The 13,631-nt window shown below is 41.6% G+C and overlaps 1 protein-coding gene across 1 annotated transcript in view; it reads left to right on the top strand.

Annotated features, from left to right (window-relative positions):
- LOC311017714 (plexin-A1-like) overlaps positions 1-13,631 on the top strand; it is a 249,977-nt gene that overhangs the window by 212,122 nt on the left and 24,224 nt on the right. The window contains exons 20-24 of the mRNA XM_084016250.1: positions 439-673; positions 4,666-4,808; positions 9,318-9,415; positions 10,045-10,203; positions 13,414-13,480. Coding sequence (XP_083872376.1) covers positions 439-673; positions 4,666-4,808; positions 9,318-9,415; positions 10,045-10,203; positions 13,414-13,480 — 702 coding nt within the window. The remainder of the gene's footprint in view (positions 1-438; positions 674-4,665; positions 4,809-9,317; positions 9,416-10,044; positions 10,204-13,413; positions 13,481-13,631) is intronic.

Genomic DNA, 13,631 nt, shown 5'->3' with positions numbered 1-13,631 from the left:
AAAAATAATCATTTATTTTCAAAAAAATTGGAAGTATTTGTCACATCTTAAAGGAGCTGATTCATTTTTAGCAAAATCTTAAATAGGACATGCGATAAAAGGGTTTTTTGATGAGATATCAAACTTTTAAGCTTATATTTGGGTACAGAAGCGTTCAGCACATAATGAAGGACTGTTGAAAAGTTGAAAATCCAACACGAAAGACTTATGTCCAGCTTCGGGCTATGATGAATGGTGTATTTTTGGCGATTAGATTTTTAAAGAAAACACATTTTTCAAACCCACCGGCTGGTTTTAGGGTTCAGATTAAAATTGCTTTAAAAAGAAAAACTTTCCCAAGATAACAAATATGTATTTCCCTCCTTTGATCATTAACAATCAGCTGTGTGTGTGTGTGTGTGTGTGTGTGTGTGTGTGTGTGTGTGTGCGTGTGTTCAGATCCGTGCTGGTGGGTTTGAATACTCCCCCGGGACTCTTCACATCTACTCGGACAGCCTGCTGACGCTTCCTGCCATTATCGGCATCGGAGGGGGAGGCGGCCTGCTTCTGTTGGTCATCATCGCTGTGCTGATTGCCTATAAGAGGAAGTCAAGGGACGCTGACCGCACCTTGAAACGTCTGCAGCTCCAGATGGACAACCTGGAGTCCCGAGTGGCCCTGGAGTGTAAAGAAGGTAGGAAACCGTGTGTATGAACCCCCACACGAACCCAAACACTCTTCTCTCTTCATATAACAGATACAGGCTGTGTGAGTGTGCAACTATACAAGATGAGAAAGCCAGTTGAGGGTTCATGAATCTGCCGGTTCATGATGTGAATTTTGGTGAAGTGGAATGTTATAGCCAAAATAAACATGTAGAGAGGAAGCAATAGTAGAAAATAGTAGAAAAGTGCAGACAGAGACATTTGCAGTCGGAGGCTAACAAATGGGTTCTCAGATAAATCTGTTTCCGATGTCATCCTCCTGTTCCTGAAGGATTATGCACTTTTCTTTCAAGCGAACATAAATAGATTTGAATATTGGCTGCTCACTTCACAAAATGAAGCATTCTTCCCTCCTGAATTTGTGAATTAATATTCAAGTTTTATCCCAGACTAGTAACCCCTCCCCCAGGCTCCCTATTTTATTATTTTACTTATAACAGCCCAAATACAGAGGCTAAGTCACATCAACAAATTGCATTGTGTAGGATAACTGAAGAATAAGATAACTGAAGAATATTTACATACAAGAATATGTGGTAGTAGTATATATGAAGTATGTAAATATGAGATTTTCCTCTCATTTGCTGTTTGTTATCTGTCCGTACCTCCGTGTGAAAACACACCACAGCAGCAGAACAGCGTTGGGAGACGACAAAGCACTGGGAGGGAGATGGATCATATGAAGTCAGATTAACAAAGGGGCTTGTTTGCAGGGAAATTAGAGGCAAAATGAGTGAGAGGTAAACATGGACAAGAGACTGACTGGGCCAACAGGGAGGTGGGAGGAGGTTATACGAGCGGGAGTGAGTTATGTAAGGACAGCCCAGGTGTTTACACTTCATATAATGACACAGGCACACAAAGCCACGGCACAAGGTTATAATGTGATTAAACTACAGCCGCGCCACAGTCGGGGCGCGCTCAGCAGCCAAGGATCAGTTGTCGGACATAAAACTACGAAGGATTTTGATTTAAAGTGCCACAGTTTCAAGGTGCATGTTTTCTGCCATTTTGAGAAAATGTTTTCTCACCTCGTATCGTTTTTATAACATTAATGCTATTCAAGAAAAGCCCTGTTCTCTCCTCCGACAGAAACCAGACAGTATTCAAGTCAAATAAAAGCACTCAGTTCTCCAGGAAATGAAGCATGGCCTTGTTCCCACCCCGCCCCGCCTGCTGTACTCCCAGCTGGCCTATAGAGACGAGACAGTGTGTGTGGGCGGAGGAACAGATGAAGTGGGCGGTCCGCCGGGTGTGTGAGTGTGTGTGTGTGTGATTATAAAAAAAACGTGTATATGTGTGAGGTTGGCTTCGCTCCGAGTCTTGAGGGAAAGAGACAGGGGACATTTGGTTCAGTCATCCATGAGAAGCAGACAACACACTGTACACTATCATCCAAAGTAGCGTATTAGCAGTCATGGGTGATTAGTTACACATTAGAAATGACAACTGCTGACTGGCAAGTGGCACTTTTTGGTTCAGGGGCGGTAATGGAGATGTTTGTGAGACGCTCCACGAAAGCAAACAAAATGCAAATGAGTTTCTAAACCAATTAATGGGCAAAGCATTGTTTACACATTAATGGAGTCAGACTTACACTCCACTTCCCAGATTTTGTGTAGATTGAGGCATTTTCTTTGTGTCCGCTAAAAAACCCTCCAAAACAGTGTAACAGCAATGGCAATAATAAGCATGTATATCGTGCACCTGGCCCAGCACCCATTGTTGGCACAATACTATCTACTACTACTAACAGATGGACCCTTGACCATCAGTCCACGGTGCAGTATTTCCCAGCTGTTTTAAAGTGCACATTATTCAGAAAGGAAGATGACCACCAATAGAGGTGGGTTCACGACACAAGCGCTCACATTCTGCTTCTTATAAACAAATAGTAGTGCTCCTCATCCCCCTGTGTGAGTGGAGTGGAGACGTAGGCCACACCAACGTTTGCCGGCCCTCTCCATCTGAACGGCTGTGTTGTGAGGCTGATGCCTCTCCAGCAGTGCCTGACTACAAGCGAGTACACAATGCCGCTTCTGCTGAGTCATTTCTGTCCAAATTCAAATTTATTCATCAATAAATGTTTAGCATACTTACTAATCAATCACCAGGTTAAATAGGCTACCGTGCATTTGGTCACATGCAGTCAAAGGTGTTGTAGCCAGATGAATGTGAGACAGTTGAGAGGGTTCACCATCCAAAGACCACGTACATCTGCTCGCATGCTTTCACTCAGCACACGAGCAGCTCCGTGTCCTCAGCAGGAGCCGCTCGCTTCTCCAATTTGCTGAATCCGCCACTTAACTAGCCAGGTGCAGGTGCACCTGGCTTTTGAAGGTAATGGGAGATGACGTTGTGATTGATGTAATTCACGTTACTCCCAAAACCCACCTATGATCAATTAACAGACTAAATGTGCCCCTTGCGTCCCGATTATGCACAGTTTAACTGGCAAAATAGGAGTTGAACGTGCCCTAAATGCACTTGAACCATGCACTTATGATTGCTTAAATAGTACCCATGGTATCATTAGAGGTTATAGAATGGTGGTGTGTTTCCTGGGTTCTTGGCTCCCCACACCTTTGTAATTCTGAGCGCTTTAGACAAAAGCATAATCAATCACATATATGTGATGTTCGGTAATAGTGTGTAGCTGAATATAACTGTTTTAAACTTTGGTGGAACTTAAAGTGGGACTATGGCACTTTTAAGAGAAGAAATAAACAATCTCCCTCTATCAATGAAAAGTTGAATTCATAAGAGATAACATGCACCCCCGCTTGATATAATACACAAGTTTGCTTCAACAGCCTTCCTTGCTCTGCTATGACCAGTTTACAGTGGCTAATGTTTTCTCTACATTGATATCGCTGTAACCAACACATTTGTCATCTCTTGTTTTTACTTGCATTCTGTTTGTTCTTTGCAACGTACTATACAAGAGCCATAACTACAGTTTGTTTAATGTATTATTTGAACACACATTCTGGTCAATCTAAAGCCATACTTGATGAATGATTTATGATTGAAGAGGAGTTGTGTAGATGATGAAGAGGAGGGAATGGAACATGGATGTTAACCTTTTCCCACCCTCTCTTATCCTATTTACATTATTATTCTCATTGCCACTTCTCTGTTCTACTTGCTACTTCATCCCAGGTATTACCTGCTCTTATTTCTTTTCATCCCTATCACTTCCATCCTCTGTCCTCTGAATTTCCTTTCCCCTTCCGCCCCCTCACTCCCCCACCCCCTTTCTTCCCTTTCTCTTTCTCTCTCTTGTGGACCAAACAGTCCAATAACAGCTGGGAGAAATTATGCATGAAAACTCATCCGTCGCTCTCTTAATAATTATCCACTCATGCAATTAATTGACTTTCCTTTCCAGGAACTTTGTTTTCTGTCTCCTGGTTCTCCTCTCGCTCTCGCTCTTTCTCTCTCTCTCGCTCTCTCTCTCTCCCGGAGCTAGATTTCCCTTTTTATTTCATTATGTTTGGGTCTCTTTTTTTTTGGACAGGCTAAGATTGAATTTGTCGGGGCTCAGACACCAAGGAAGAAATTCAATTCATTTAGAAGTCATTTTTCTCTTAAGTGTTATCTCAGGATTTATGTGAACCAAAACAAATATTAGTTTGACAAAATTGTAGAGAAATTAAATTTGTGCTCTTTCAACCACAGATAATTACATGTCCTTCACTAACTGGATTAACACTGGATCTGTTATTATAGTTTAATGTCTATGTATCTTTGTATTCCCTAATGCTTCATTCAGGCTTGTCTGCATTTAATGTCTTATTGATTGCCTCTGTGGGCTTCTCGCCTCATCATAGCTGACTGTCTTATAATTACTGGTTTACCCTCCAACCTTCCTGCCCACCACTGTAGCTGATGATGGCTAACACGATAGCAAGCTGGAATGCTAGCGCTAAACACGTACTCTTATTTGTGTCCCGTATAGCTTTTGCTGAGCTTCAGACAGACATCCACGAGCTGACTCAGGAGCTGGATGGAGCTGGGATTCCCTTCCTGGACTATCGGACTTACGCAATGAGGGTCCTGTTCCCGGGCATTGAGGACCATCCTGTGTTAAAGGAGATGGAGGTACGGGTCAGTACACAACTAGCTGAGCTTGAAACTTAACTAACTCACCACAAATCAATTCCACTAAAACCAAAAACTAAGCCTTTGCACTAATAAACTAGCATCACAATAATACATTTTGCATGTAATATCCTTCTGGCTTTGCTGCTTAAAACCCTTGAAGCTATTTTCGTATAGAGACAGACCTCTCCAAAGGTCAGAAACCCCAGACTGTAATATGTAATCACCTGTGTCCTGGAGTCTTCATTGACTTTGATTGAGCCCAGTAGCCCAGAATGGACAAACCAGACACTGGCTCTTGAGAAGGCTTTTCATGTTTTTACGGTACTTGAAGTCGCATAGCGCAAACACCCTGGTATCACCAGCCGCCATCTGAACCTGCTCCTCCTGAAGTAGGCAGGGCGAAGGTCCTGTAAGATACCACACTGTGACCACAGTGATGCACTTGGTGGCAATGTACTGTACCCGAGGAAAAGAAGAAGGTATTCGGTTGGTGCTGTTTTCAATCTCAAGGAATGCACATGACTTTTCAAGAGCTTTAGTGTCATCATCAGGGTGATGTCATGGAGCAGACACCATATTCTTCTGATGGAGAGAAGTGGAGTTTTGAAGTGATGATTGATTAAATTGAGTGCAAATGAATATTATGTAAAGAATACAAGAAGATAAAGAGTGCATGGCAAAAGTGAAGGGAAGACCATTAGAGCACAGAGAGAGATAAATAACATTCAGGGTTACTAGGATTCTTACTTGCATTATACATCACTGTTAAGTTATTAATTAAGCCAGCACATGCAACTACCTTGCCAGCACAGCTGAATGGAGATATTGCATGCGATTTATAAAGACATTTTACCGCTGAGACGCAGGGAAGTAAAATTAATAGTGTGTCAACATAAACTACTCTCCTCCAAAGCTAGAAACCAGAGAGCCAAGTTTGTAATCAGCAGTATCATTAAGATGTAGAATGTGCTGCTGCTCCATTGACTTTGATTAGAGCACTGACTTTTTGGAGTCAAGGAATAATTTGGTTGACCTTTTACAGCTTCATTTAATCGTTCTAATCCAGAAAGTGGATTTATACTCTGAAAAGAAGAAGTGGAAGAAAGAAAAAGCTCCCTGGGCGGTCTCACAGCTGCCATGTCTTTATATTTTGATTCATTCACCTTCATCCTATCTAATTTTTGGCTGGGAGGAAGGGTACTGATTTCTTAAATACAGTGTTTTTCTTGTTTATAGAAAAAAGCACGTTGTTGTGTCTAGCAGGCCCTGTAGAGCTATAACTGATATAGAAAACTACTGATAATGCAAAATCTGCAGTCTGCAGACATCATGTTTTGTGACATCATTCAATCTAGTATATGCTTATCAAATCTAAATCACTTGGAGTCAATACATTTTGGCATTTGATTGAGTTCTTCACTCACCTTTCATAACCTACTTACCTTTTTACCTGGAACACCTAAAGAAAGTTCACAAACTGTAGATACAACCTAAACATTAGGTAGTAAGCAGCATAGAATATGAAATATTGATTAAATGTGTGGGGCAGGTGTTGATCAACGAAGGCTGCGTTACCTCAATACCACGATCAGGCAGACCGGGACTCTTCTAGAGCCAGACCTGGGAGGGCAGCTCCTCTGTGACAAGACATTGTGGTGGATGAGACTCACTCTGCTGAGGGATCTGGACTTTGTTGGGATGTCTTGAATGATGGATATGGAGTACTGGGGTAGTTGCAACAAGCCATCCGTTCCCTATATAAACTAAGTGAATGCTGTGTCCGCATTCTCACACAAAGTCAAACACGTTCCCAGTGGGTGTTCTGCCAGGGTTGTCCCTCGTCACCAATCCTGTTGGTGATTTTCATGGACAGGATTTCAAGGCGCAGCTGGAGGGAGGAGTGTGTCTGTTTCAGGGACCTCAGAATGGCGTCCCTGCTTTTTGCAGATGATGTAGTTCGTTGGCTCCTTCAGAACGTGAGCTGCAGCGCACACTGGGGTGATTGTGTGAGGTGACATCAGCCAAAAGTTTAATTGCAGCCGTTACGTGAATAACGTTAATTTGTGTCAGCCATTATAATCTAGCATCAGCGACATTTTTCATTAAACCATCAAAGAGGCGGTCAGCGCTGGAGGAAAATATGGAGCTCAATCTTATGTCTGTACTTTGTACACTGATTAACAAAAGGAGGAGAGGTGGGAGAGGAGATTGGCAAGCAACGAGGCTTAACAAATCCAGGTTTTTTGACTAACAAGAACCAGATCCAAAATGGAAGTCCCTATCTGAACAAGGCCCTAACCTGAACTTATCCTATGAAGCTTTACAGCTTGATCCTGCTCATGATTTTGCTCCATTCTTTGTGAAAGTAAGTCAGACTGATTGTCTGGCATGAATATGCTCTGCAGGTTTTATCGCTTTCTGGCTTCTTTCTTTTTTTTTTGGCAAATCAAAATAAAGAGTAGAAACATGACACTGTGTGAAAGAAGTCCCGCGATACAAATACAGTCCACCTTTAATTTGAGGTGTCAGGCAGCCAGAGAGGTAAAGGGACCTTACGTATTTTATAGCTATGTCTAGACTTCCTTCCGCTTCCCTGTGTATTTCCCCCAGGGGTTCCCGGTGTAATCCAATGGCCTGTGTAAACTAACACTCCTAGCTTTATTGCTCTGTGTGACTGCTCTCTTCCCTTAGCTAGACAGCAACGCTACACACACACACACACACACACACACACACACCATGCAGAGAGCTGGATGTTCTCTTCCTAACCCTCTCTTTGAAATTTGGTAAAGTGCATACATGCATCTCCGTCTGTCTCTCTTGCTCACTCTCTCTCTTTTTAAACACGCACACACACACATCACATAGAACTCAGTATCCACCCCGGAGGCCCGAGAATCTCATTTAGCACTTTAGAGAGAGGCCTAGACACTTTATTACGGCGCATCAGAGGGAGAAAGGGTGGCTGTTCCAGTGGTGGAAAAGGATGACGAGAGAGAGAGAGAGAGCTGGAAAAGGAGGATAAATTAAAACGGGAGGAGGACCAATGATGCGAAACAGTCAACAGTAAGCGCGAGGGAGAGAATCAGAGCGGTGAGGACGACAGCGCCAGTGAGTGACAGCGAGGCGTCTTCGGGGGTTTAGTGTGTTGATGATGAGTAGTGACAGGTGCCATCCAGTGGAACAAGCAGGGTGCACCTCTGTCACCACGCCTGACACGCACACAATCCTCTCCATCTCTTCCTTACTTCTCTGTTTGACAGAGGAATCTCACTCGTGCCGGGTTGCTTCTGGCCAGTCGGAACAGTTATTAAAAGATTCACATAGGGGCTTTCATGTAGTATAACTCATTCAGCAACGTGGTGAATGTGACTGGCGAAGTCTCGACTTTCTTTGAGACCTGAGCCAGCAATGTAGGACATCCAGATATTATTGCTAAGTTTAATAACTGAAGAATGAAATATCAGAGTCGTAAACCGAGACACAGTTTAAGCACCAGACTGCTTATTTTGATTAAAACTTTTGTCTTATCAATATTCAACTGGATGCTTTGACCCATCCACCCCCTGATGTCAAGAAGACAATTATGTCAAATGTCTGCTAAAATCATTAGGAGAGCGACGACAGGGGAACACTTTGAAAGCAGCGCACAGCAGTGCAGCGGGAGAGAGTAGCCAATCAATCTTACCTCGCTGTTTACAAGCCAATCTCAGCTCATCACACGGTGGAAAAAAACTAAAGTCTGCCCGCAGATGTGTTCACAATCTTTCTTCGCTCAGAGTGAGACGAAGAATTATCATGTCTTTTTGTCCTGGAGGCTGTTTTCATATTTGGTAATTGATTGTGCACACACAAGTTCCTAAAGGTTGTCTGCAACTGTTCAAACTGAAAGTCGAAGATTTTTGTCGCAATTTACTCATTTTTGAGATCATAATGTTGGCATGCCTTATTAAAATTTCAAACTTACATTGCAGAAAATCGCAGTGCATGTGTAGTATTAATCCGTCTTTATGCACTGGATCAAAGTGATATGATGCTGTGGACAGGAGCAGCAGCAAAATGTATTTGTAAGAAAGGCTCACGTAAACGAATTATATTTTGACTATTTATATTGCTTTACTTTGCCACTAGACAGCACGTTGCTTTGCTCCAATGCTAATACTTATATATGATGCTAGTACCTCAAATACTATGTTAGTACCTCACACTTTGAATGATAAGTCATGTGTGATATGTGAATAAGTATTTTTAACTTCAAAAGTTGAACTACTGGATCGAAGATGTCTCCTACTTCACTGTTGTCTTCTCATATTTGTGATTCCAAACTGCATAAACGTCTCAAACTCAGATGTAGGGGGAGTTCTTTGGGGAAACAGAGGATTGTTGAGTTGTTTTATACAAAAAAAAAAAAAAAAACCCACGCTCCTCACTGAAGAAGGGAAACGTAGTTCTGCACCACCATTAGTCTGATTGTTGTAACTCGTCTGTCTCTGTGTCTTTCTTCAGGTCCAGGCAAATGTTGAGAAGGCTTTGACGCTGTTTGGCCAGCTGCTGACGAAGAAGCACTTCCTGTTGACCTTCATACGAACCCTGGAGGCACAGAGGTGTCTGCCTTTCTTTATTTCTTCATGCATTGTTCAGATATATAGGATACAATGTTTGTTTTTAGTGAAGGAGGGCTTATGTTATATATATATATATCAGAGCTTGCAATATCATTCAGGAGCTAGCAATAACCCACATGATATTTCCAGCTATGGGAATAGGATCATATAAATGCAGTATACCCTGTGCTATATTCTTAATTTTAATTAAAGTAAAAATCATCTTTCTAAGGAATTAACATTGCGGTACATTTTTATACAAACAAAATGTTCTTTTTGGGAGAAATGGGGATTATTTGTCTTTGGAAAGTGGGCTTTTATCACCTGTTTAATTTGACAAATATGAAAAGAAAGGCTGTGCTGGCTGCTAACTCGATTAGGACAGGAAAGGCAAATTGATAAACAGAGTAAAAACATTTTAGCATCTCTAAAATTACCCTAAAGCACTTAGCCAAATGGTTTATGGCAAAATAGAGCCCAGAATCATTTGATTAAGATTTAATGTGCATTAATATTTAGATGAGCTGTTATGGGGACACACGTGTATTTTGAGCAACAGCTTAATTCGTGTCTCAACAAAAGCAGGGCATCGCACTTGTAAAACATTGCATTTTTTTATGTTTTTCCAGGTCATTTTCAATGCGGGACCGAGGCAATGTGGCATCTCTGATCATGACCGCCCTGCAGGGGGAGATGGAGTACGCCACCGGAGTCCTGAAACAGCTGCTGTCTGACCTGATAGACAGAAACCTGGAGAGCAAAAACCACCCCAAGCTGCTGCTCAGGAGGTGAGGACGATGTGGAGAGACAAATATAGACTACTCAAACTGTCAAACACCACACAGGGATTTTAGGAGAATCAACTTAATCTTAACAGATATTAACTTTGATTGACTTGTAGTCAATGTATTTTCATGCGTGAAAATCTGTTTCTTTAATGTTGTGAGACTTTTGATTTGTGGTTTGGAGAAAACACACAAAGTGAAAACTGCATCTACAATACTTGTCATATGTGGTCATATGTGCCAAAGTCGACGGTTGAGCTGGCAGCTTGCAGCTAACGGCCCTAACAGTGCAAACAACAGCAACAGTGTCAAGCGGAAATTAAAATTGCATTTTTAACCTTTTAACCTCACATCACGGTCATTTGGTGCTTCTGTTTAACATTAAACAATATACCAAAAACATTTAAAAAATATCAAATTCTTCCCATTTTTAGCTCATAATCTAATAATTACCGTATTTTTCTTCAAAAAACAAATCATGCAAAGCTAGTACTAACCAATTTCAACCAATATCATGTCATGCATCAATCAACAATCAACTTTTGCATTGCAGAGCTGGAGAATCAACGATCAAATTGCCCCCAACATTTTGTCCTTTTTTGACATCCTGTCTCACTCAATATGTCACCTACTAGATACTGTTGAAATGCTGTTTCAGTTTAACTTTACCTGAGGGGGAACAGAGGGTAGGTGCTACTCCACCACTACGACGTGTTATCAGCTGTAACCGCTGTATGAGCCAGTGCAGAGCGGCTGCTGTGAACTAGCAGGTGGGGCACGCTTACCAGTGGCCTCGTCAGTGTCAGGCTTCCAGGGCTCTAGCAGGAAATGTGTTTCAACTAGCCCCATTTACTTATGACAACGATGGGGGGAATCTAATAATCATAAAATGTCACTCATTTAATTGCAAACCAAATCAACCCTTGCTGCTTCCTGTATGTGTGGCTGTGGATTGACTGTCATGGGTAACTTCCTCTTGTAACTGTTGGATCCCAGCCATAATACCGGGGTAAGGGAGGTAGTGGACCAGCTCTCCGTCTCATAGGTCCGGTTCTCAGTACCCTGTGAACTGTTTGTGCTGGTGCTGAGGAGACTCGCCTAGCTTCTAACTGTCTTCTTCCGAGTGCTACCCTGCTTCTGCTGGATCTGGCAGCCGACTGAAAAAGCCCCTGCATCTACTACCTGTTAACAGTCAGCTCTCCTCTTATAGATCAGGGCACTTGTTATGGTGCAAGGATGAGTTTAAGTGACTGGAATGCTCCCAAAGGTATATCATTTGGTTGCTTAGAATATCTGTTCAGAACCTTTTCACAAGATGTTAATCACCTTGTAGTTTATAGTTTTACTACCTTGTAAGAACCTAATAACTCAATGTCCACCAGGAATGCCTTGACTTCAATTTTAGTACTTTATTTGCAAAAAGCGTTTAAGCAAGGGCAGCTCAAATGAATTAATATAATAAAATAATGGACTAATCAGTCCATTAAAATTATATCACCTTCCATCTCATCATCTCTTAAAATCAAAATGACTATTCTAGTTTAAATAGTCCATCCTTTGAGCTGCTGCACTGGTTAGAATAGCATTTCCTTTTCCATTACTTACTAAAACATTGATTATGGTTGGTATTCTCTCTATTTACATTAGTTATTCATTATGTGTTAGCACAATTATTTCATTACAACATTTCTGTGATAATTCCGAGCAATTTCACATGATTTGTCAGGATGACTTTATAGTCCTTTCCACTTGCAGATTTGTGGCATTTGGGAAGTACAGATCTGCAACAAGCAATGCTGCTTCTGCAGAAGATGATTTTGTCATTTAGTCAGTTTAAAGACCGTGTGAAGAGTTGGAACTAAATTGATGATATTCCCTAAATGGTTGACTGTCATCAGGCTGCTGGTTTATTTTATGTTATAACACAAAGGGCCAAATATTTTTAGAAGTTAAAAGAAAATGTAAAAAAGAATGGACTAAAAAAAGAAAAGCAGCAATTAAACACTGATGCCACAGAAGTGAGAAATATTGTCTTTCTCCAGGGCACTTGCCTTAACATTAGTATTAAAAATTTAAGTTCAAATTAAATGTAATGTTTGCAGTGGTCATACAATGAAGGATATTACTCCACTCTATCTTTGCATAGCTAGTGGTTGTTTGCTGCTGTGTTAATGCTCTGAATGCCTTATGGAGAACCTTTAAGTTCTACTTGTTTCCCCTGATAAAAGTGGAAACATTTGCATAATATCTGCCCAGCTGCTAGTTTGGCACGTCCTCAAACGAAGCTAGTAAGAGCTGAGCTAAGCTGAGCATGGAGCCTCCATGTTGAGAAGACGGAAATGTCCTTTCTATGAACTTCTAAAGGAAGAAGGGTTGAAGAACAAGAGCCAAACATTAATTTGTATTACTAGTCCTCAGCAGTACTACAACTGTTATCCGGTCATGTTAAGGGGTGTGACAGCTCAGATAAACTAGTGGGCCAGCGGACCAATCACAGCAGACTGGGCTTTTTGGGAAGGAGGGGCAGGAGGTCTTTTCAGAGAGAAAAAAATGTTTTTGAGTATTAAAGCATGTTAACATGTTCTAGTAGTAAGCTGAAATACAAGTATACACCAGAAACGGAGCATGATAGGTCCTCTTTAAAGGTGCGATGTGTAATGCTTAGCCACATGCTCGGTGCAAATAAGGTCCGTACAATCAAAGTCTACACACTTACTGCAGGGCAGGAATATGCTGATTCGACCAAACTGCTGCTGAGACCGGAGGCTGTACAGTCTGTGTACATTTGTTTATTGGACCGAATCCAATATTGGATTGAATCCAATAAACAAACTAAGAAAACACGCACAGACCGGGTATGTTGAATGTGACGAGCCCTCGGGGCAGCTCCACTTCTGCCTCACTATCACCTCCTGAGGTACACGTTGTAATACAAGACAGGACGGGCTGAGGATAGTCGGTTATTTCACATGATATCTCAGTCACACTGTAACCTCTTCACACTGATTATCATTAAAAATTCTGTTCAAATCTTGCAATCAGCTGCTTCTGGACTCAACACAGCTAAACTCGAACCAAGCTTTTCCATCGATTTCCCTATTATAAGTACAAACGTATGTACATTTTCCCTCAAAAAAGTTCCTAACTCCACTAGGTAAATGACGGACTCTAACGTTTTTCGTTCTAACGTCATGATTTTCCTCTGTGTGTCAGAACGGAGTCTGTCGCTGAGAAGATGCTGACCAACTGGTTTACATTCCTCTTGTACAAGTTCCTCAAGGTAAGCCCAACGACAAGGCACGCTGCCATTACGTCCTTATTCAATCTGTTTGCTGCGTCTTTTAAACACGATTAATAGTCATCATCTAAAGTGGATTTGTGCAGTGTTGTTAAATGCATGCATGCTGCCTGTGTGTTTTGGTGGTTTTATT

This window comes from Eutrigla gurnardus (assembly GCF_963514095.1).
Source record: "Eutrigla gurnardus genome assembly, chromosome: 8".
NCBI lineage: Eukaryota > Metazoa > Chordata > Actinopteri > Perciformes > Triglidae > Eutrigla > Eutrigla gurnardus.
Note: the sequence above shows the minus strand (reverse complement) of the source record. Positions and strands in the feature narration are given on the sequence as shown.